General features: G+C 41.0%; 2 protein-coding genes across 2 annotated transcripts; both read right to left on the bottom strand.

Annotated features, from left to right (window-relative positions):
* Positions 1-2,548: 2,548 nt before the first annotated feature.
* prdx1 (peroxiredoxin 1) lies at positions 2,549-9,697 on the bottom strand. Its single transcript, XM_079530060.1, has 6 exons — positions 9,651-9,697; positions 8,354-8,470; positions 5,606-5,759; positions 5,376-5,498; positions 4,197-4,327; positions 2,549-3,045 (listed from the first exon to the last, which is right to left on the bottom strand). The coding sequence occupies exons 2-6, from the start codon at positions 8,457-8,459 to the stop codon at positions 2,963-2,965; spliced, it is 597 nt and encodes a 198-aa protein (XP_079386186.1). The 5' UTR covers positions 8,460-8,470; positions 9,651-9,697; the 3' UTR covers positions 2,549-2,962.
* A 6,148-nt stretch (positions 9,698-15,845) lies between these two features.
* On the bottom strand, positions 15,846-23,100 carry LOC306942949 (nuclear autoantigenic sperm protein-like). The gene is made up of 14 exons (XM_079529144.1): positions 22,949-23,100; positions 22,643-22,749; positions 22,136-22,216; positions 21,720-21,829; positions 20,457-21,449; positions 20,042-20,142; positions 19,885-19,961; positions 19,550-19,623; positions 19,169-19,357; positions 18,468-18,604; positions 18,019-18,081; positions 17,433-17,510; positions 16,589-16,743; positions 15,846-16,110 (listed from the first exon to the last, which is right to left on the bottom strand). Exons 2-14 carry the CDS (start codon positions 22,741-22,743, stop codon positions 16,104-16,106), a joined length of 2,166 nt encoding a protein of 721 aa, XP_079385270.1. The 5' UTR covers positions 22,744-22,749; positions 22,949-23,100; the 3' UTR covers positions 15,846-16,103.
* Between the last annotated feature and the right edge of the window lie 951 nt (positions 23,101-24,051).

Genomic DNA, 24,051 nt, shown 5'->3' with positions numbered 1-24,051 from the left:
CTGTTATCAACAAACATGTAATGATTTTGTAATGGTTTTGAGCTGTACATTTCCAATCTTTAATCATAAAGACAATCCAACAAAACAATTTACACTATATTTTGAACAACGTGGTATGGAGAGCATTGTAGACCAAAGAGAATATGGAATGGCAAAGTAAAACTTATTAAAAGTCTAAGTGAAAACCTTATCTCTCTCTCAATGTTAACTTGCTTGACTCAGTTGATTGGATTTCGATTTAGCAACAGACGAATAATAAGGTAGTAGACCTACATCGTTGTGATTGTGAACTTCTTAATCTTACCTCTATCTCACTTCGTCTTGTGAAACCATGACTGAGTGGCGTTGACTTGGGATTCGGTGTTGGGGGAATGTGCCTTTGTCTTTTCACTGCCAGTGGTGTTTTAGAAGGCGATTCTCTCATCCTTTTCTCTGTTTGGCGTGGTGTATTTGGGGGTGTAGTTGCGGGTTGGCTACTAGCGGGTTCGGGACCAGTTTCTTCGGAAAGTTCTTTTTCTTCTTCTTCTTGTTTAACGGTAGTCTGTTCTAGTTTAACGGTAGTCTGTTCTAGTTTAACAGTGGTCTCTTCTAGCTTAACAGCGGTCTCTTCTAGTTTAACGACGGTCTCTTTGGAAAGTTCATTTTCTTGTTTAATGGCGGTCTCTTCTAGTTCATCGACGGTGTCTTCGGAAATTTTCCATTTCCTGAGTGTGAAGAACACCTCCTCTATTGTTTTAATCATCCTGCAGCACTTGCTGCAAATACGAAATGATTTGTCGTCCTGTGGCTTCAGCTGTAGACCCACTGCAAAGAGACGCTGATAAACGCTTTTGATGTCAGGTCCTTCACGTTCGTAAATCTTCTTGGTGTTCGTTAAACGACCGCCTTTCCGACAATTCTCTTTGCAGAGACGGCAAAAATCGTTTATAGCTGATTCAGCCATAATACTTTGTAGTTTACTTTTCTTGTAGTTGCTAATGTTGTTGCTACTTGGTTGCTAAGTATTAAGTGGAACTGGTCTGAAATCTTGACTGGAATACGCCAGCGAGCATGCTGGTCCTTGCTGGAGAGGAAAGTGAACACTAACAGCGCGTTGAGATGACGTCACTTGTTTTTATACGCTGATTGGCTGAAACTGTACTACTCCCGTCCAGAGCCATAAAGTAAGACAGTTACGACAAATCCGTTCACTTCATGCATGGGGCCAGTCCAGTCCAGTGGCGGCTCTTCTAGTCTATGTTTTCTGCCCCCCCAATGTCGCAACTTTGTCTATACTCTATGGCTCTGTTCCCGTCCAGAACCAATGCGTTATACAAATACATACTCTGTAACTACAGTACATATGTAACATGTAACAAGCTCCTTATTAAACAAGCACAGCCTTTGAGTCACACAAAAGCCATGTCCTTCCTCCCAAGAGGACCTAGCAGTTAGGAGTCAGGACAGCTCTAAGTTAGGTCCTAACTTTAGAGCTGTCCTCTTGAATGTGTACGAAACATACATTTTATTTTAACTATCAATTTATTTCAAATGCATCTTGTGGAAAGGCTGGGTGACAAGGCTCCACAAAGTGGACAGGTCCACAAGTACATTTTGGGGCATTTCATTTACCTGTCCCCATTTACCACCAAGGTCCAAACAATTGAAAACTAAACTTGAAAAACAACAAATCAGGAACTTGAGATACTGCTAGTGCTAACAGGCTATGCCTTCCATCCACGAGGCCCTGGCAGCTCTCCCCTGATGTTGTCTCAAGCCATTCTGTCTGAATCACCTCACAGGTCTGTAACATGCCTGCGTCTTAAACAGGTTGGACAAACCATCCCATAAAGTAATGCATATGCATAAGCATAACCCAACTCGAACCTGGCTAACTACGGCCCAGGAGCCAGGACCATCAACAGGATTGCGGATTGAGGAGAGTGAGTGACCAACAAATAATTCAACTTCAGGGTCACAGGGTTACTTAACTTATGTAATTTGTGCCAATAGATGACGCTGATCGTGTGTGTGTGTGCAAGGTCCTTGATTGTGCTAGTTGTATTAGTCAACTAAAGTGTTTTCTAATTTTGGTTTGTTGCTCAACCTGTCTTGTCAACCCCCCCACCCCCCCATTTATGCCCATTTTGCATATTGAATCTTTGATTATCTGTACCTTCATAATTATTGGCTCGGGACTCAGAGACTGACATGAAATGCTCGCATTAATTTTCATAGTTTCTCGTATTAATGTGTATTTGTATTTTACACGGACAAGGGAAGATCCGGAAACAAGGGAAGTACCCCCGGACACTATAAAAGTGACACTTCCTGTTATTTATAGTATGCAACGCTGACGAAGGCTCCAAGCCGAAACACGTACATTGTGTGCTGTGCCTTAAATGACATATCCGTGAGTGCTGGTAGTCTCTTCTTAGAGATTTCTTGTAAAGAAAACTTGATTGTGCTGCCCCATGATGACACATCTAATCTCAAATAAATTGGCTAAATCACCATTCATATTAAATATGCAATACATGTTTTATGTGTAATAGCAGGGGACACAGTGCTGTGTATTTTATTTTATATTCTTTATTTAAATGGAAGGACATTTCAGTCATCCACTGTATAAAAAAAGAAAAAATATTTGTCACCTCCTTACTATGAAAAGCTTTAATCTACTGACCTTCAGACCTTGGGTCTTACATTAGCAAGGAATGAAGTAAGATCTATATTTAGTACACTACAAACACAAATGATAGTGTAAACACAATTATACATTTAACACAGTTTCTTAAAAAAAAATACCCACTATAAACTCATATGGTTGTGTTGTGTTGTGTTGTGTTGGCTTGAAATTGTCTCCTTTACCCCTTTTTCCTCAGGCACAGTGGTTCATTGACTGACTTCAATATTGTCCAATATTGGATTTGTAATCTCTATAGTCTCCTACAGTAGGCTGCACACTGTGGTTGTGGCATTATTACTGCTTGGAGAAGAATTCTTTGCTCTTCTTGACATCAGGCTTGATGGTATCACTTCCTGGTTTCCAGCCAGCTGGGCACACTGAAAAGATAAATAAATATTATGTTATTTCATTATTATTGCTGTCCTGTCTGTCTGTCTGTCTGTCTGTCTGTCTGTCTGTCTGTCTGTCTGTCTGTCTGTCTGTCTGTCTGTCTGTCTGTCTGTCTGTCTGTCTGTCTGTCTGTCTGTCTGTCTGTCTGTCTGTCTGTCTCAATTGTTGAAAACATTCAGCGATCAACTTCACACTGGCAGGTGTATTGCTGAACACAAGAGTAGTGCTGTAACTATCTATTATCTTCTTAGCAATTACTTAAGTCTTTTTTTTAACAGCACTTCCAAGGGTCAAGCAATCACCCTTTTCCGAAAGGATGTTGTTTGTACTGTATAGTAGCCTACACAAGAAAATGAAAGGTGAATTTTAACCCTGATAAGTGCATCAGCCTTTGAACCTGGGCAAGCATATACGTATGGTCTTTGCCCCCATCAAGATGGCATTAACTCTCTGTGAGCAGCCTGTCTGAGATACTTTGGCACCGTATGAAGGAAAATAAGCTGTACAAGAATGAAATTACCAGCATACTCACAGAGGTCAGGTCATGTGGATGGTGCAACAAGTTGCAGAGCAGTGTAGGCGAGGTGTGGCTTACTAATAGCTGGCACTACTATTATTACAATGTCTCTCTTTTCTTTGCTTGGGAGTCCACTTTAAACACATTCTTGTCTTCAGGCCACATAAAACATCCCAGCAAGCACGGTCAGGACCTGGACGGATTAGTGACGTCTCGATTGGGGCCAGATCAGGTCAAACCAAGACTAGTCAGATCTGGCCCAGAATATCACCTGATTTCAACCAACATAAATTCTGCCCACTAAAACCGATGTCCTGGAAGAATCAGAAAGAGTCCGATCGAGGCCAGATCAACTTAAGTCATATCATAACTAGTCAGACCTGGCCCAGAATATGCTATATTATTTCAACTGGTGAAGACGTCGTGGAAATGACGTAAAGATCATCCCCATAAGGGCTGTGATCCGACCTAGTCCTGAACATCTTGAACGTCACCGGAGGACGTTATCATAACGTTATCATGACGTAATTTGGCTTGCTGGGATAAGATGGCTGTGATTAGGTTTTCTTTTCGTATTGCCACAGTGTGTGGAGAGATCAGTTAATGGCAGTAGCACAATACCTTCTCCATGCTTGTCTGTGAACTGAAAGGCCTGGACCAAACGCAGGGTCTCATCGACAGAGCGTCCCACCGGAAGGTCATTAATGGTGATCTGTCTCAATATGCCCTTGTCATCAATGACGAACAGCCCTCTGAAATCACATGGATCACAATATATTTTTTTGTTTTGCTTGTTTAAAAATGATTGTACACAGATTCACAAAAGATTATTAAATGGGTAGGATACATAAATTATAGCACACAATGGCAAAATCGTCTTTTCCCCCATATAGATTGGTGACTGGTTGATGTTGTGATGGGGATAAATAAACCCAGGTACAAAGCAAAGTCATTATGGGTAAATCTTTACACTTTCAGTGTAACATTTTCTACTTTATTCAGGAGGGAAAACAAAGTGAGGGCAGATGTGCATCATGCACATCCCAGGTCCCGAGGTCTGAAATAAATCCAGTACATGGAGGTGATCTGTCGACATAACTGGTTGAGCTGTCTGGCCGCCCTAGGGAGGTGCATTGAATAATGTTTCAATACACCAGGCTAACCAGGCTGACACAATAAACACAGGGAATGATTAGACTCAGTGACCTAGTTGTTCCTAATGTTTAGGGAAGTGGACTGCGGGAATCAAAAGCCTAATTCATACTTTGTCAACATGATGGTGTCATTTGTCACAATGTCTACATTTATACTCTGCAATGATACCCTATGCTAACCCGGTCAGTACAAGTGCAGACAGCTAGGTCAGTCTTTATTGTAGGCCTTCAAGTTTATTTATATGCCGTTTTTATTGGCGATTGCATGCACACGATACCTATGCCTCTATTTCTACCTGCTGGATCTTATTCATTAATCATTATGCACACTGCACCAGACCAGATGGCCAGGTTGGATGTTAAGTGGTCTTTTATATTTTTCTACCTATTTTAATTAGCGTTACCCTACCATTTATTCTCTACTTATTCTCTTTTAACCATAACTGTATGAATCTTTGTTGTCGTGGCAGCACTGCAGTAAGGATACTGCAGTGCTGCCACGACAACAGAATTTCCCGTAGGATCAATAAAGGTCTGTCTGTCTGTCTGTTACGATCTACAAATAACTGATTTTCGAGGGGGGAAAGCTTTATTTGCAGCATGCGATGAAGCTTCAGTGATGGCCACATGATATTGTCATTCCCACCTGTAGGCGATACCCTCGTCCTCTTTCAGCACTCCATAGTCGGTGGAGATGGAGCGCCGTGTGTCAGCCACCAGCGGAATCTTCATTGGACCCAGACCGCCCTGCTTACGAGGTGTGTTGATCCTGTAGGAACATGGACACGCAGAAATGAAACATGAGTTTGTAGGAGTAACATGTACAGTGAAACACTAGAAAAGTGGGTGTTTGCTATCACTGTCACCAATTTGTACCATGCAAAATGGGAGAAGTGGGAGTCAACGGAGGCGCCGATGACCTCACAGTCGATCTTCCCGAACTCCTCTGCTGCGTCACTGAAAGCGATGATCTCAGTTGGACACACAAAGGTGAAGTCCAGAGGATAGAAGAAAAATACAACATACTTCCCTATAAGGGAAGAAGACACTATTAAAGGGACATTTCACTGCTGGAAATGTTAATAGTATATGTAGTAGATAACAGTAGCACCAGAAAAATAATGTAGCCTGTGTGTTTGACTAGTAGCGGAGGAGCTTAGGGAGAGATAAGGGTGATTTTGCGCTAATTTGTCTAAAAACGCCAAATGTTGCACAGATGTAGCCCAGGGCTAACCTGACTCCGCCAGATGGGGCAGCAGAGAGTACACTGGGTTCCCCCCTCCTGCTCCCATCTGGGAACTCTCAGGCAGACTTGATGCTCCGGCCACCAAACTGCCTGGCCAATCAGCGGCAGCTAGAGGCGGGATCAAGGCATACACAGTCCTGCCTTGATTGGGTTGCCACAGCGGCCAAATCCATATGGCCAGAGTTTTTAGCCCAAGGAGTGTTTTTTGTGCAAAGTAATGCTAAGAATGTATTCAGACTCATGAAAACCCCCTAGTTTGACACATCACATGCTACTTAAAGCATAATGAAATTTAGAAAATGTTGCCTTATATATATAGGTTGAGCATACCTATTTACAATTTTACACGGTGGGTGCAGCAGGGCCAATAAGACAATTATGGAAGGAGGTAGCTCAGGTAGGGCCCGCACACCATTCTTTTGGTAAATAATTACTTTGTTGAATTAACAAATGACAACGTTAAACATTGTCATTTGTTAATTCAACAAAGTAATTATTTACCAAAAGAATGGTGTGCAGGCCTTATATAGGGTGTTCATGGTGGCCATATGGCTACATCTGTGCAAAATTTGGCGCTTTTAGACAAATCTGCACGAAATATCCCTATAAGCTCCTCCACTATAGGGTTTGACTGGATAGCTGAATTCCTACAATGAACATCGTCACACTCATGTCACTATGACTCAGCCTTAACCATATACAGTCAGTAAGGAGTTCCCAATGCAGCTAAGCACAAATATAGTGTGTTGTCTAACCCAATGAGTCGTCATGGCATCACAGGCTCAAACAGATTAGTCAGCTCCATTTATGTGTACAAAAGGGGGCATGCCCATATACTGATGACCTCAGCAATCTCCATATATGGGCATAAAGGGACTGACATACAGAGATATACAGTATGGACATTGGTGGTGCGAGTGTGAGCTCAAGATGTGAGGGCATCCAAAAAAATCACACAGTGGTGCAACTCTGTGTGGGGGTCCCCGGAACTTCCAGACCCACAGGAACGAGGCCAAGCTGCGTCCGAAACGTTCAAGAAATGACATAGTTACCGCGTGGGGGTCCCCGGAACATCTAGACGCGTTCCGGTGAGCCGCCCCGCGTCCGAAACGGTTGAGAAATGACAGAGTTACAGTGTGGGGGTCCCCAGGGGGTCCCTCTACTGTACTGTAGGCCTACTGTCACTGTACTGTACTGTCACACCCGAAATCATCATATATATACAGTTAATGTGTGTGTGTGTGTGTGTGTGTGTGTGTGTGTGTGTGTGTGTGTGTGTGTGTGTGTGTGTGTGTGTGTGTGTTAGGCTGCACAACAGTGACACTTGGTGGTGAAAACCAACCAAACGCAATTTTCAGGCTCAGATGGACGGACCCAGGCAGCCAGCCAGGGACCCAGGCAGGGACCCAGAGACACACAACGCTCCGTATAGGAGTGGTTGCACCACTCAAAGAATTAATATACTTCTTCATCATGAATTAATTTGTCAACATATGTTATTATATTTTAACCATGATGATACAATGTTTAAGAAAACTCATCTTTTCACCATGATCATGTAAGATGACAACTGAATTTATGTGATATATATATATATATATATATATATATAAGCCTCGAGCTGAATGAAAACTGTGTTTAGAAAAGCCGATTTGCTCAACCACATATGAGGTAAATTCTCCATTCATTGTCAACGGCATTTAATGTTTGTCTTAGGACAAAATAGTCGATTTGCTCGTCCACGCTGAATTGTTCAGACACATATGACATAAATTCTCCTTTCATTGTCAATGGCAAATGTGATGTGACACAAGCTAAGCCTAAAATAGGGATGCTAATAAAACAGATTCCCTAGTCTTTTACGTTATAATGGATTAGTTTTCCAGATTGTAGCCGATCTACAAGCTCAATGCTTGTAGATTAGCTATTTTCGTTATTATTATAAGATTAGAGCATAAAGTTGTCAAACTAGCAATATATTCAGAAGAATCTTCCATGAAACCCTGACGGTCTCTGATATTTCATATGAAAGCAAAAGGTTAAAGCATCAATCTGTGGTTTCTTCACCTGGTTGGCACTTGGCAGTATGTAGAACAGCAGGAAGAATATAAGTAAAACATAATGTTACATATTGTGTTAATTGTTTAGGGAACAGCACTGGTGTGTGTGGGGGCTCCTTTCACACTGTTTCACAAATCACATAATAGGACTTGGTCATACAAACATTTTCAGCTGTGAGATTCTATTTCGCTTTAATCCATGTGTTATCCTTAGTTGTGTAAATGTGACCTATTCAATTCCAATCCACAAGAGGATCCCAAAGCATGGATTCAGAAGCAGGATCAAAGCATTTCCTCGGTTCAGTGATGTTGCGTTACCTCTGTAGTCTGACAGCTTGATGTCCTTGAACTGTCCATCTGGCATCACCGCTGTGGCTGTGAAGTCCGGGGCCAGTTTCCCAATTTGTGCCTTGCCTGCAGCCATCTTCAGTAGGACTATGTGAAAGGACGAAAGTTTAGTTTTTGATGGGGTTTTGTTAAGGCTACCGCTATACTACAAGACAGGAATGAGAAATTGTCTCAACCCAATTTTTACAGACAGACAGACAGACAGACACCAAATCATCACATGTGCAGTTATTATCCTACAGACTAATGAGTATGTGATCAGATTTGAAAGCAATACACTTTTAGTTTGCATTGCAACTGCAAGGATTTATTCTCAGAAGGTATTGACATTTGGTGACTCCGTCTTATTGCCTACTATAGTAATAGGCTTATTTTGCTACTATGAATCACCCATTGAATGGAAAATAATTGCATACTTAAATGTCCCCATTGGCAAATCCACAGTTCCGAATGCCTACAACCAAAGCATCTGCTAAACAAAAGCCTGCTGTAGGCTTCAAAGCTCCAGTCGATTAGCTTACTTCGACGATGATCGATCTTCCTGAGTTCACAGTGGTCAAGGTGAAATTATTTCGCTTGAGTGTACTTTGGAATTTGACCTAATAAACTGTCAAATAAATACGCCTATACAACTAATAGTCCACCGACAAGCATAAGTGCATCGAAATTACCGTAAATGTTTCAGACTTTCAGTTTCACTATAGTACAGTCAGTATGTGAAAATCAAACAAGTGCCCGTCCGTACGGTCCGTTTATCTATGCAATCTTACATTCATTGATTGATTGATTGATTGAAGAATTTATTAACAGTTTGCAGAATTACAGTACATTTCAAGCACAAACTCAATACAAAGGCTGTTAACTGTGAGTGGACGACCCAATTAAGCATTACACTTGTTTCCAACAGGGTCCACCATGTTCAAATCATCAAAACATTTAGAGACGTACAAATAGACACTTCTATAGACAGAACAGGAATTCATCAAAATTAATTATTACATAATAGCCTACACATACAAATGGCTACCTACTACATACTTATTTACACCACGTATCTAAATATAAATAAGTGGTTTGGTTTAAATAAATTATATGTTCAATGAATAAGTTTGAATTAGACTATGAGCACTGAAAAAAGAAATAAAGTTACCAGGTATACGCCAATAGGGTAAACATATCATTAGACTAGTAAAGACTACACAACATTACATAGCATAACATATATGTATCTGGTTCAAATTGGTTGAATACATAATATAATACATACCTCAGCTTTGATCACCTCGGCAGTCTGAATGAGGAATGCAAATGTGCCAAGATCGCTTGAGACTATATACGCCAGTTCAATTCTCGCGATAGTAAATGACGTTTAGCCAACCATATGGACCTCGCCAAAAAGAACCGATCTACAAGATATCAACGCGACGGATTGCGACGCCTGTTAGCTTGTAGATCACTTGTTTTTGGCCAGCGACACCGTCGTACTACGGAATATCAATTACAGGCTTGGTTGAGTCGATCCCCCTCAGACAATCCCAGACTAGTTTGTCTACCGCAATGATAGAGCATGACTTTGCACATTTCTGCCTCTAGCCTGATGGGAATTTTACATGATCTCCTTATTGTGAAACCACTTTTATGATGATAAATAAGGATGAAGAAGGACATAAATGCAAAAATGCCCCATCTATCTTATACAGAACTTGCTTGTTCAAAAAGGTGTTATTTGTCATATCTTAGGCTACTATTAAATTCATGAGAAGCCCAAAGAGCAACATTTATTTTACATATTTTATCTAATAATCCATGTTAACGCAGCATGAGCACACACAGTCATGAGATTTCATCATGTGATTGCTCCTCTCCTCTCTCCCATCCCATACCATAATAAGGTCTATAGTAGGCCTATAGGGCAGGCTACTGCATGGTTCTCAAACATTTTCATGTTATAGCACATGAAGCCATCTGTCGGAGTCAGGTTACATGAAGCCCCCCACAAATACAATGTTTACATATGTTGTGCCTGGGACCACCATTAGAGAAGATTTTTGTTGTTACACATACATTTAGTAGGCCTACAGAATTCTACAACGGAGCTCTTATGTTCACTAATTGTTCAACCTCTTGAGAGCATCAAATGGTTTCATTTTATGCTCTTGAGAATTAAATTATATTGTTAAACATCTGCATTACTTAATTTACAAGAAGTCTAAATATTTAGACTAGAGAGAATGTCGCAGAATTGTTAATTTGATCAACGTTTGCCTGTTTGTTCTAATGGTGCTAAATCAATACAGCATGGAATTGCACAAAATCTTATCCAACGACAACAAAATATTTTTAGGTTTTGGGTCTGAGAGGCTAAATGTCATCAAATGGTGGTCCGTGGCTCAAATGCTGAATAAATAAAGGGCCTTGATATGAAAATAAAGTCATTCTACATGACGAATAAATATCTAGCTGGTGAAATAATAGCAACAGTTGTTCATTTAGCTGCAAACCCCTGTAACCATCCCAATGACGCCTGGTGGTCCCCATATATATCCCACTTTGAGAATCACTGCTATAAGGTAACACTATTTATATTAAATGCATTTAACATCATTTAGAGAGTGCCTTGCTCAAGGGCACTTTGATGACAGTTCCCAACTGCTCTGTGGAACTGAAAGTCTAACCATCCCACAACAGTGTTTCTCAAATTTCGTACCCTGATCTAGGGGTACTTTAGGCTGCGTACTCCAAAAAGTTTGCATTTTTTGTTTATTATTGTTTCATTGGCTATGAACAATTTATCATGCATTCAAAAATATAAACTTTTGAAAAATCTTTTACATGCAACAGATTTTTGAAATTTCCAATTACTGCAGTCAACCCACTACAGATTCACACTTATTACTTCTACTACTATCTTCTTATCTCATACTTGTTTGTTGTAATGAAGCTGCCCTCAAGCTGCCCTACTGCACACAGCATGTATTTGCAGTGCACTAAGTCCATACTCCTGGAGAAGATCATTACAACTACAAGACTTTAATTTCATGTCATTATCACCACGATTATCTTGGTAGGTAAACAACAGGTATTTGTCATCAAACAACTGCTATAGCAATGGCCAGTTTATGGAAATGTAGCATATTTGGTTTGAAATGTAACAAGATTCCTCAGAGCAGGAGGACTTAATTAAGCCGGAAATAGTGTGTGTGTGTGTGTGTGTGTGTGTGTGTGTGTGTGTGTGTGTGTGTGTGTGTGTGTGTGTGTGTGTGTGTGTGTGTGTGTGTGTGTGTGTGTGTGTGTGTGTGTGTGTGTGTGTTCTTATTCAGCATGTACAACCTGTCTTCACTTGTACTGTAGTGTAGCAAGTTGTCTTGGCTTAGCTCTGGTCCATAATGCAACGGCAGCAAGGGCATTAGGGCTATGGACCAGAGCTAGTCTTGCCTTATGAAATATAGGCCTACTACAGTAGCCTATGCGTGAATTATGTTCTCTTTTACATTGACACAAAGGCTTTATTCCTACACACCTGTCATGAACACATTTCTTGCGTGCAAAAACATGTTTGGTCCGTTTTAATAATTTCAGTCAGCTAATATACAAATTAGGAGAATGCCACCCCCATACCCCTACCATATTTGTATTATTGTTGTTTTTTTATCACAAGGTCAATGTTTATTTGTCCCCAGATTGGCTTTTTGTGTTGCAGCAAGTTTAAAAACACAAAAACATAAAACAAGTAACATGGGACTTGTCTCTGGCGGCGATGAGTCGGCCTGCTACAGGGGGGAGGTGACCAGTCACCTTCACATTTTGCAGCTTCACATTTTGCAGATTTTTTAAGCAGCGCTGCTTGTTAAATATGTGGTTCAAACTACTAAATTGTACTCCCACAACTTCTGACATTTTTCTCTTTTCTCTTTCTCTTTATATACCCCAGGGGGAGTCAGATATGTTTCTTCAGACAGAAAGGATTGAACATCACAGTAAAACATAATAAATAAAGCAGAAACAAAAAACTGTGTAAGTATGAATTGAGAAATAACTTACACAGAAAACAAAACTGTGTGGCTGGGTATTTTTCTCTCTACCAAGATTACTGTACCAACAGATAATGGAAAATTTGATTACAGACTATATAAAAGCTCTATAAAATCAAATCCATCAGTATGGTTGATCTGAAAATCTTAAGACAAACTATATTTGAGGAACACACACAAGGAAATGATCATGCACTGTTCTATCTTCCTTTGAATGTCTTCAAAGGACTGCTTCTGCGTTGCTAAATTGTGCCATCGGCCGGTTGGCATTACTATAAAGGATAGTGGTGGGTTGTGGAAACACTGTTTTGTTCACTGCAGTACAGTGAGCGGGTCTCACTTCCTGCACATTCTTTACTGCTGCTACAGTATGTACTGTATGTTTGCATAATGACAGAGGCTTTAGCCTTAGTTAAATACACCCTTGCTCTATATGTTGCACAGTACCAGTCATCACTCCTGAAAAAAATAAATCAACCAAACCATGCATACTTTGCTCTCTGTTTAGTCCAGGGCTAATGTTATTCTAGGCCTAGAAATGTTATGCAGAAAGTTACAAATTGTTTTGAAAATGTCATGGTGGAAATTAACATTTGAATTGATTTGTTTTTATTTCATAAATGGTCAAGTTCTTGGTGTCAACATGGACTGCTTGTAGGCTACATCAGTGGTTTTCAACCAGTGGTCCGGTGACCACCAGTGGTCCTTGGGGAGGTTCCAGGTGGTCCCCAGGCAGTAAGGGTCCATTTGGTTTCATTTCACTCAAGAGTTATACATTATTGTTAAAACATCTGTATTACTTAATTTACAAGCAGTCTACAGCTCTGCACAATTACAGAATGTAGTTAAGAATTGTTTGCCTGTTATCTCTCAGCTAATGGTAGCAACATCAATACAGCATGGATATCCATCCATCCATCTTCAACCGCTTATCCCTAGTCGGGTTGCGGGGGCAACAGCTCCACCAGAGAGCTCCAGACTTCCCTCTCCAGAGCAACATTAGTGACTTCCTCCTGGGGGACCCGAGACGTTCCAAGGCCAGTGAGTCGATGTGTTTCCTCCTACTGCGCCATGGTCTGCCCCAGGGTCTCCTCCCAGTGGGACATGCCTCGAAGACCTAACCAGGGAGACGCCCGAGAGGCATCCTAACTAGATGCCCGAACCACCTAAGCTGGCTCCTTTCCAGGCGAAGAAGCAGCGACTCTACTCCGAGTCTCTCTCGTGTGACTGAACTTCTCACCCTATCTCTAAGTAAGGGAGATGCCAGCTACCCGTCGAAGAAAACTCATTTCAGCCGCTTGTATTCGCGACCTTAGTCTTTCGGTCATGACCCACACTTCATGACCATAGGTGAGAGTAGGAACGAAGATTTCTCGGTAGACAGAGAGCTCTGCCTTCTGACTCAACTCTCATTTCGTCACAACAGTGCGGTACAGCGACTGCAATACCGCCCCTGCCGCTCCAATTCTCCGGCTGATCTCCTTCTCTATCCTCCCCTCACTCGTGAACAAGACCCCGAGATACTTAACTGGGGTAATGCCTAATTCCCTACCCAGACTGCACAATCCACCGCATGGATACAGCATGGATAGTGGACAAAATATTATACAACGACAACAAAATATTCTTTAGTTTTGCGTCTGAGAGGCTAAATCTCATCAGGTCTGTGGCTCAAATTCAAATAAATAATGGGCCTTGATATGAAAATATGATATGAAAACCACTGGGCTACATGTAATTATATCCACAGGAATCACAGAAGTAATTACATATTTGTGAATGTTGCCGTTACCAAAACATGGACAAAGAAAAAGAATGCAAAGAAAGTTTAAAATAAATGTTAAACAAAGACATTGACACATATTTGTGTCATATTGTGGGCAATAACACTTGTGATTTGATAGACAAAATTGCACAATAAAACTGTAGTTCTGTTGCCAGGGGCACATTTGCTGCTATAGGCAGACATCTCATAAGGTGTACAAACAGAAGGCCACTTCTCTCCTCTATCACGGAGCCATGTCTTCAATGTTGTTTCCATGGACACGGGATGAAGGGCCCGATAACAGCGGATGGACAAAAACCTCCTTATTAGAAACACAGTTGCAAGCTAGCGATCAAACGTTGGCCCAAGCACACCTCTCAGCCCACAATAGGTTGATAATTAGGCACATCTGCTCCACCATTAATTCAAAAGCAACTGGGTGTTTGAAGGGCACTCTTGTTCATCACCAGTTCTTTTTTTGCAAATGCCTGTGGGGTATTCTTTTTTCCTTTAAAAGCTACAAATGCACTGCTTCCCCTTTTGCTATGCAATTGCTTTTTTCAAATAAAATGCCCGTTTATAATGTGCAGTAATGCTGTTTTGTCTCAATGCTTAATGCTGTGTAAAGCACATTGAATTGCCTTGTTGAAATGTGCTATACACACACACACAAACGTTTCTCCTTAATTTATAAATCTACCCAGAGTGTAACTGACAATCCCACTGCAGTAAACTAGTCTAGGATAGCAGAGCAGGTCCATGGTGGTGTGGTGTTTTTCAGTGACTAATGAAATATCACACACACACTTTCTAGGGGGGGGGGGGGGGGGGGAGAAAGGAATAAAGACTGACTCAGTGTGAGCCTGATTGGATGTCAAGTACAGGCTTGACTTGAAAGGTCAACAACAGTAGACTCAGCAGGAGGGCCTCAGAAACTACTGTCCCCTCACAGCAGGACATGACATGAGCACTGTTTTCTCAATGATTCTCTCCCACACCTGCTACGCATCCGCTCAAGCTCACAAGCACAATATCTCACTAGCCATGCAGGGATTGAGACCACACAGGTTTGAATTCTGGATTGTAGTTTAATAGGTCCAATACATTGATTTGGAAGTACACAAACTCAGCATTTAGGTTTATGTACAGAAAGGAGTCAAGGTTCGACAACTGGATTCGCAAATCCACAGCTTTAGAAGTAGAGACATTTTGGCCGATCAATAATGAATTGCTGTTAGACGATATAACCAATGTCTATATGCTCTCATTCTGTATTATAAATTGTGCAGGCTTATACAATGAATTTGAAAAAAAAAGCAATGGCCCTTTATTCCAAACTAGGGATGCACCATTATTGAAATGTTGGCCCATATCCCAACAAAAGTTTGAATGTATTTTTTTAATGCATGTTCCTCTTTGTAAAGCTTCCCCATAACACTGATTGCAGCCTGTCGCAAAAGGCCTTTATCTTTCAACATAAAATAACTGCTAAATCCCATTTTGATTTGATATAGATTTTAAGGCCATATTGGCCGATACCGATGTGAAGACCGATTAATTGCCCATCCCTACTTTATCTCAAAGTGACTAGTTTGACATTCAATTTCTAATCCGTTCTACTTCTCCATAATGACCCATCATCAGAACAGCACAAAACAAATCAAACTATATTTCAAACAGTAATCTTTATTGACTTTACAAAATGTGAGTTACATATAAAGAACACATATTTACAAGAACATTCCAGCGCTTACAACTGCATATTTAAGAGCTTACAACTGCACATTAAGAGCTTACAACCGCTCAACATTTAAGAGCTTACAACTGCTCGAGACATTCATTCACATTTCACAGCTTGTCATGTTGCATTGAGTCTGTGCTTGGATGGAGTCTTGGAGACAAAGAACTAGAAGGGATCTCAGCTTCACTGGCTGCAAGAAAAACACAGTCAGTAATGCAGCAAGAATAGCAAGAACTTATTAATGACGACAGGCCGATCATGTGGCTCTCAGCCCGATATGAGCCCCAGTGACTTCCATGATAATATACATCTTAATCAGAAAACATGGCAGACAGTTGGTGGAGGTACTCGTGGCCAGCCGTTTAGCTCTGGACCGACTCTTAGATTGCCAGCCTCCTGCAGAGGGCACGACTTAAAAATGTGTAAATGGTTTCACTTGATTTAAAGTTCCAGGACAGTTGCTGTATCTGCACACAGAATAGTTCATCATAACAGACTACAGTGGTTGAGACCCACTGAGGCACAATTGCCATTACATAGATACTATTTCTACAGCAGTGAAATCTAGGAACACTCCAGCAGCCATGTTTATGGGTTTAGGGATCTACTTGTAGTAGACTTTAAAAGCAGTAGAATAAAGGGGAAAAAAAATATGATAAGGTTCATACCTCTCCACCTCCATCTTGTTGGCACTAGAGGCCACAGCATCTCCGTTAGTGTGAGGCTTCTCCTGTTCTCCATTGGTGTGGACCTTCTCATCCTCACTCTGCTTCACCTTTTTGGCCAATCCCTCCTTCACTGGACTCTCCTCCTCCGGCTTCCTCTGAAATCATATGGGTTCATTCAAACCGTGATATTTGTATGGTTCAACATTGTAGAAGCCATGTACTCATTTATCACAGAAAGTTTTGCATAGTCACTTACTCAGGCTTAGACAGTAAATATAGTTTTATAGGGGATTCACACTGAGACGGACAGAGTCCGTTTGATTCGAACCGTTCCCGAATACGGTTGCCTTGTCCCCACTGGCCATGATTCACATTGGCCGAGATTTAACAGCACACCCGGGTACACTTCATTCAACTTATGTGCCTCAGAGGGGCACTGTGGACTATGGGGCTTTGGGAGACAAAAACAAAGCCTACTTTCTGGGAACACTGAAACCCCAGCCAGCGCCCCAGCCAGCGCCCCCCCCCCCCCCCCATCTAAACTAGACTTGGCCAGAGAATACAATTTACCAGCAGAAGGAAAACTTTAGTGGAGCAATTTAAAAAAAATCCCTCGGCTGAAATCTTGGACATGAGGTGGGGGGCTTTGAGTGTTCCCACTAAGTAAAGTATGCAAACACTTAAACCCAGCTTTGTTTTGGAGAGTAGCGAAGTGTTCCATTCTTTAAAAGATGAGGCTGTGGCCGTTATGCCACCGTGGGGAAAGGATCGAAAGTACCATAGCGTTAAGAACGCCTAACACTATGGACAAGAGCTTTAAGTAGTTTCATTTGACTTCCCTCACCTTCTTTCTGACAAGGTGGGAGATGTTAGACACAGGAGTCTTAGAAGCCTCTTCTTTAGCGGGTGACTTCGGAGAAATCTGGAGGATACACATTGAAACAAAAATAACCATATCGACATCAATACATGTCACCATCTATTCAGTTTCAGCTGTAAATCCTACAGTAACGTTAATGGACCGTTTTCTCTCCAATTGAATTGAAAGTTTTCTGGTACGTTTTGTAATGTTTTAGTCATTGCTAGCTAAACATTGTGGTTAAGACATGGATGTTTATACTTAACCTTCCTAACTAAGTATCTGAAAATGTAGAAATGTCTTTTATAAACAAAATCTTTAATTTAGTACTGGTAGCATACCAGGGTTAATTTCCAGGTTATGGCTATGTTTATTTACTTTGTTTTAAACAGCAGCACCATTAAGGTTGCTGTTATTTAGTGAACCACAGAGGAGGCCCAAAACGGAAAGCAATAATCTCAATTTAGAGTCTGTAGTAGACTGGTCTTTGTTTATGTACAATATTCCTAAACATCTTCAAACTTCTCATCCGTGCAGCATGAATAACTAGTCTCCAAACAGTGCGGCTTACTGTGGAAGCTGGAGAGTCCATGCCATTTCGTCCGATGGTAGCTGAAACGGAGGGGCCGCCGTTCTGAAAAAGCAATATTTATTTATCAGTAAAAATTCGATTTTTATCTCTGACCTACATTTTCACAGAAGTCAAGAATTTACATAACTGTATCACCTGCCAAACTGACAATAAAATGAAACAACCGCCCCTACTTGAATTTGGGCCACATGGCTGAACCTCACCAGTAGCCGTAGGGCTGAAACCATTGATTACTCTAGATATATCCATCAATACAATACATTTCTAGACATAGAAAATCAACAAGCTCTTGAGCTTGAACAGATATTTGAACCACTCCCCCCCCACCTTTCTTTGAATTGCATTTCTTTGCCTATAATGACATGCCCATAGATAGTAGGTATATAGATTAATAAAACCGATAGTATTGTTAAAATAAATCGTTGTACCTCTTTCTCAGCCTGTGCAGCATCCTCCACCTTTTCCTGGATCTCTGGCAGCAGCACCTGTAACTCCTCCATCTCCTTCCTCTCCTCTGGCAAAGACTCAGGCCCCTCTGCTTTGTCCAGTATCTCCTTCAGTTTGGCTTGGGACAGAAAAGATTAGTTTAAGGATAAGCTGTCCACACAAGAGACAACTGCAAAGTGGCTCAACGTACTGGGAAAGCCTTCACTTTAAATGGCATCGACATAGTTACAGTACAACTCATCACTGCTGACATGTAGCAATTAATGTTCTGGTTTGCAGACTGTCAATACTTTAAATTACTGGTACAAATGCAGAAAGTCTCCTTCCTGCTACTAGATCCAAAATATCAGTCTTCTTCCTGCTACTAGATGAAGAATGTCAGTTTTCTTCCTGGTGCTAGACTCTAAATGTCAGTCTCCTTCCTGCTACTAGATGAAGAATGTCAGTTTTCTTCCTGGTGCTAGACTCTAAATGTCAGTCTCCTTCCTGCTACTAGATGAAGAATGTCAGTTTTCTTCCTGGTGCTAGCCTCTAAATGTCAGTCTCCTTCCTGCTACTAGGTTACAAGCAGTCAAACCTGTCACTTATATCCAACTCCACTTTTGTAAAGATCCATGGAAGCAGACTAGGACATTTTTATTCCATGCTTAATGCATTTAGAAAATTAGTATCATTTGCTTACCCAGCCTGCTGTTAATGACCGAGATGGAGCTGTTGAACTGCTCGATGGCCTGGTTGTATTGGAAGAGGCAGTCATGAGTCAATCCCACTTGGTAGTGAGTCTCAGCCAGAAGACGGCAGTCAGCATCCAGGTGCTTCAACTGGATCTTCAGGCACTCCTGAAAGTCCTCCAAGGCCTGAGTGTAGTTCCCTAAGAAATTCATTTTCACATCAAACAAGGCAATCCTTTGTTAACAGTTGTACAATAATGTACCTGTGATGCCAGGTTGAAAGTGGTCAACTAATTTATGACAATTATATTAATTTAGAAAAAAAAAAATATATATATATATATATATATATATCAGTTAGTGTCTGCTCTCAGAAAAGCCTGACAGTATACCTGATTCGGACGAGACTTCACCCAACTTCAGGTAAGATTGAGCTGCCATGAGTTGATCCTCCTTGCTTTCCTTCCTAGAAATGCAGTGACAAATGCACATTATAAAACATGTGGAAAAGAAATTGGATACCAGGTAATCAAACCCAATACATTGCACCCTTTGCATTCTACCTATTAAACCATTTACCCTGTCGCAGACTAGCGTTCATGCTTGCTCTGATCTCACGTGAAGTCATTCCGAGTCTGGATAATACCTGCTAGATGCCTAAATTGTAACATTCCCGAGTTACGGCTAATCACTACCAGCGAAAGACTATTACCAAATATCACCACACCTTTTAAAGATGACTTTAGCCACCTCCAGCATCTCCCACGCCAGCTGCAGGTTGCCAACTTCCTCATCGTCACTGCCCTGAAGAAGGTGAAAGATGAATGAAGTGCAACTCAAAGCCATGTCATTTTGGCGGATACTGGAGTTGATTGGACGAGTACCTTATCAGCTGTAGCGTCTCCTTCATCCCCTTGTCCTTCTGCATCACCTTCCATCTCTACGTCATCATCATCTTCCCCCTCTTCCTCCTCATCTGCCTCATCTGCCCACATTTCCCAGAGGGAAAAATTGAGTATATGCAAAAGTTTTAAAAACATGCACATCAGTATAACATCTTTTGTGCATGGTCCCGTTGTTAATTTTTAGATAATCAAAGACACAGACCGAGTAGACAATGGTACCGCATTAGTGAGAACCAATGGCAATTATATGAATGTACGGTAAGTCAACCTTAAAAAAAAATACTGCCAATTATTAGCCTTCAGCATTAACACCTCTCATCATTTGTACAGCTCTCAGGACTGAGCCATAATATAATTCACCAGAAGTTTCAATGTTTGCCAAGATTATAATAACCTTTCATTTCCTCTGACGGTTCCTCTTCTGCATCGGTTGACTCCTTCGGAACTTTGGCGGTCTCCTCTTTGCATTCTTTTTCTTCAGCAACCTTCTCTTTTTCTAGGTCACCTTTCTTCCCCTTTGCCACACCAACTTTCTCTTCTTCACCTTCCTCCATTTTTTCTTCGGCTTCCTTCACTTTTTCTTCCTCCCCTTTCACTTGTTCATCCCCTTTCTTAATCTCGTCACCTTCCTTCACTTCTTGTTTGTCCCCTTTCTTAATCTCGTCACCTTCCTTCACTTCTTGTTTGGCCCCTTTCTTAATCTCGTCACCTTCCTTCACTTCTTGTTTGTCCCCTTTGTTAATCTCGTCACCTTCCTTCACTTCTTGTTTGTCCCCTTTCTTAATCTCGTCGCCTTCCTTCACTTCTTGTTTGTCCCCTTTCTTAATCTCGTCACCTTCCTTCACTTCTTGTTTGTCCCCTTTCTTAATCTCGTCACCTTCCTTCACTTCTTGTTTGTCCCCTTTCTTAACCTCGTCACCTTCCTTCACTTCTTGTTTGTCCCCTTTCTTAATCTCATCACCTTCCTTCCCTTCTTCGCCTTTCTTCACTTTTTCCTTGTCCACCTTCACTTTTTCCTCGTCCCCCTTCTTAATCTCGTCACCTTCCTTCACTTTTTCTTCCTCACATTTCTTCTCGACATCCGTTTCTTCCTCCCCACCTTCTTTTACTTTATCTTCTTCCCCTTTCTTTTGTACAGCTTCCTCCATTTTTTCTTCAACTTCATCCCCTTTCTTTTTGTCACCCTCCGCATCACCACTTGTCTGGCCCTTGTCCTCTCCGCTGTCCTTAGCCGAGGTCTTTGTGGCATCGACAGCCGGTTTATCCGAATTGCCACCATTCTCCAGGTCCTTTTTCTTCTCTCCATCCTTTTCTGCATCTGCGGTTTTATTCTCCTTCTCTGCCATGGCGTCGTAGACCTGAACCCTCAGCTCATCCCTGGTTTTCTCTGCAGAGATTTATTTTATTTTAGACACTGTAGTAACAGTAAAATTTGTTTACACATTCAGAGTCAAATATTTTACTGTATGGTTTGATGGTCCCTGGCACTATGCAGTAGCACACAAATAAAGCCTGATTTATGCTGTTTGTCGACATGTTGTGAGCTTGGCCACACAAGAGACCTCAAATCCTAACATACAGATACTGTATGTGGCAAGCTTTGTTTGTATTCAAACATGAGTAACTGACCATGTCAAGACTGTAAAATATTCCTCACCGTCAATGTTTTCTGTACTCTCAATGTTTGAGTCTTTGGGTTCATCTTCCCCGTCCTCTTCCTCCTCAGGAACTCCCGTCAGAGCGTTACCCAGGACTGTGTTCTCCATTCTGTAAGAAGACCATGAAAATGACCAAAGCAAACAACCTACAGAACAGTTTATTTTTTCCCAGTGCAAAGAAATCAAATCACACACACACACACACCAGATGTGTGCAGATAGATTTTGACTGGGCACTTTTAGTTGATCTACTCTACCAGGCACAAAGCAGCCATTTTGAAAACTACCTCCATTTTAAAATGTGCCAGCAATTCTACAAAACCACACTGGAAAAGTGTAGTGTACGTATACACTGTCCATTTCGGTTCATTGTTTTGTGAACATGATAATTACATTTCTTCATGAATATGCCCACCTTGCTAGGTCCAGCAGACTTTTTCCACACAAGAAGAATGCCTCTCCACACTCATCTGCAGTGTCTCCAAATGTTTTAGCACTTAAGGAAACAGAAAAACGTACACACTTAACCTTTACCATCAACATTCCAACAACCTTTTTTTTGTATACTGTAGCACCCTTCAACATGAAACGGTTTAACAGTATTTCTCTTTTAAGTTTCAAAGAGAACAGACTGAGGCCTTTGCATTAAAACTAAATCATATTTACACACAATCAATAAGTAAAAATGAAATACAATTTACTCAAAAAGGCTAGGTTTGTTTTCAGACGTTTCAAAGATTTCATAGAGCTAATCCGTTTAGGCAAGGAGTTTCATCATTTGGGGGAACATTGTAGCATAAGTGAAGACAACTGCATCTCCCATTTTAAATGTAGGTCATAGTTAAGCCCTTTCCCACGGTACTAGGTCATGACTCGAGGACGTGCTGAATGTAGGTCATATGAGGACGCGTTTAAAACTCACAGCACACGGCAGGCTTCTTGCAGGGCATTGACAGCCTCCGGTACTTTTCCCATGACCAGGTGCTTCTTGCCAGCACCGATCAGCTTGCTTGCTTCTTCCATGTCGAGCTGAATGGGAATTGGGAACACAAGTTATGATATATGATTTCAGTTTCACGACCGATGCTTTCTTTCACATGCCGACATGGCGTTTTCAGAATGTAAAAGTCGTAAAAGTAACACATTTGAAGTTGTACTACGAGTTGTGTGTATATATGTAACATGTTACTAAAATAACAAGCTACTGATCGAACAAGTGTTTACTTACCTAAGTTCAGTGTGCAGATAAATAATGATTAAAAGTTGAAGCGCTGTTCCTCTGATGTTTCTGCCCCACCGCTTCAGACAGAGTGCTGTACTCGTTTGTTTCAACCATAGAGTATATAAAAGGGTTTCAACTTGGCGCGAAATTATGTCATCTCCTCCGATCTGTTTCCGGGTGAATAAATCAGCGACCTTAAAGTTACAGTACATAACAGCTAGGGGAAAACAACATCAGGATAACCATATATATATAGATATATATATACATATATATGTCTGTGAACAACAAAAACAGAAATCAAGAAGATAGACCGACAGACAGACAGACGTGCGTGTATCTGTCATAGAGTTAAATTGTGTGTGTGTGTGTGTGTGTGTGTGTGTGTGTGTGTGTTTCCCACACACGGAGATTTTGATAACATGACCAATGACAAAAAACTCCCATATCTGCTGGGCGAAGTACAACAATGTGCAAACACAGCAGCAAGATTCGTGAGTTGCTGTGATAGGAGAAGGATATCAAACGGAACACAACCACCCTAAAGACTAATCATTGTGTATATTCCTGCACTATACTTGCATCCAGTGATCTTGGTACAATATCAAAATTGATCTATTGAAGATTCTGACGTTCAAATGTACATATTTTTTGTTTTGATTGTATTGCTGTATTGTTGTATGTTGTATGCTGTATGTTTTCTCATGCCAATAAAGCCATTTGAATTGAATTGAATTGAATTGAATTGAATTGAATTGAATTGAATTCAATTGAGTGTGCTTGAGCAGTGCTACTTGTCAACCAGTAGGTGTCCTCCTAATGGAAGAGTAGGGAGACCACCATAGCCCATAGGCAACATGAACATACTCTACCATTCAGACTGGTTAAAATGTTTTACTGAAATAAGCTCCTGGTTGCAGCTTTCATTTTGAGTGGCCCTGAGGAAGGTGAGCTGATAAGTGTTTGTAAAAAGAAAAAAAAAGTGTCAACACTGACTGAAGAAAATTATACTCAAGTGGTTCAATTGATTTTGTCAATAAAAATATTTATATAAAAATGTATAGGCCTACTAGCAATTGTTAGCAACCCTAAATGTGTCTAGTAGCAAG

Source organism: Electrona antarctica (assembly GCF_951216825.1).
Source record: "Electrona antarctica genome assembly, chromosome: 19".
NCBI lineage: Eukaryota > Metazoa > Chordata > Actinopteri > Myctophiformes > Myctophidae > Electrona > Electrona antarctica.
Note: the sequence above shows the minus strand (reverse complement) of the source record. Positions and strands in the feature narration are given on the sequence as shown.

Excerpts from the sequence above, each read along its gene's own strand:
- LOC306942949 (XM_079529144.1), bottom strand. The coding sequence starts at position 22,743 with ATGGAAGAAGCAAGCAAGCTGATCGGTGCTGGCAAGAAGCACCTGGTC. Across the intron at positions 19,624-19,884 it reads GCTAAAGTCATCTTTAAAAG|GAAGGAAAGCAAGGAGGATC; the intron begins GTGTGGTGATAT and ends CTGCATTTCTAG. Across the intron at positions 16,744-17,432 it reads CCCACCTTGTCAGAAAGAAG|AGGAAGCCGGAGGAGGAGAG; the intron begins GTGAGGGAAGTC and ends ATATGATTTCAG.
- prdx1 (XM_079530060.1), bottom strand. The coding sequence starts at position 8,459 with ATGGCTGCAGGCAAGGCACAAATTGGGAAACTGGCCCCGGACTTCACA. Across the intron at positions 5,760-8,353 it reads CAAGCTGTCAGACTACAGAG|GGAAGTATGTTGTATTTTTC; the intron begins GTAACGCAACAT and ends CTTCCCTTATAG. Across the intron at positions 5,499-5,605 it reads CACTTCTCCCATTTTGCATG|GATCAACACACCTCGTAAGC; the intron begins GTACAAATTGGT and ends ATGTTCCTACAG.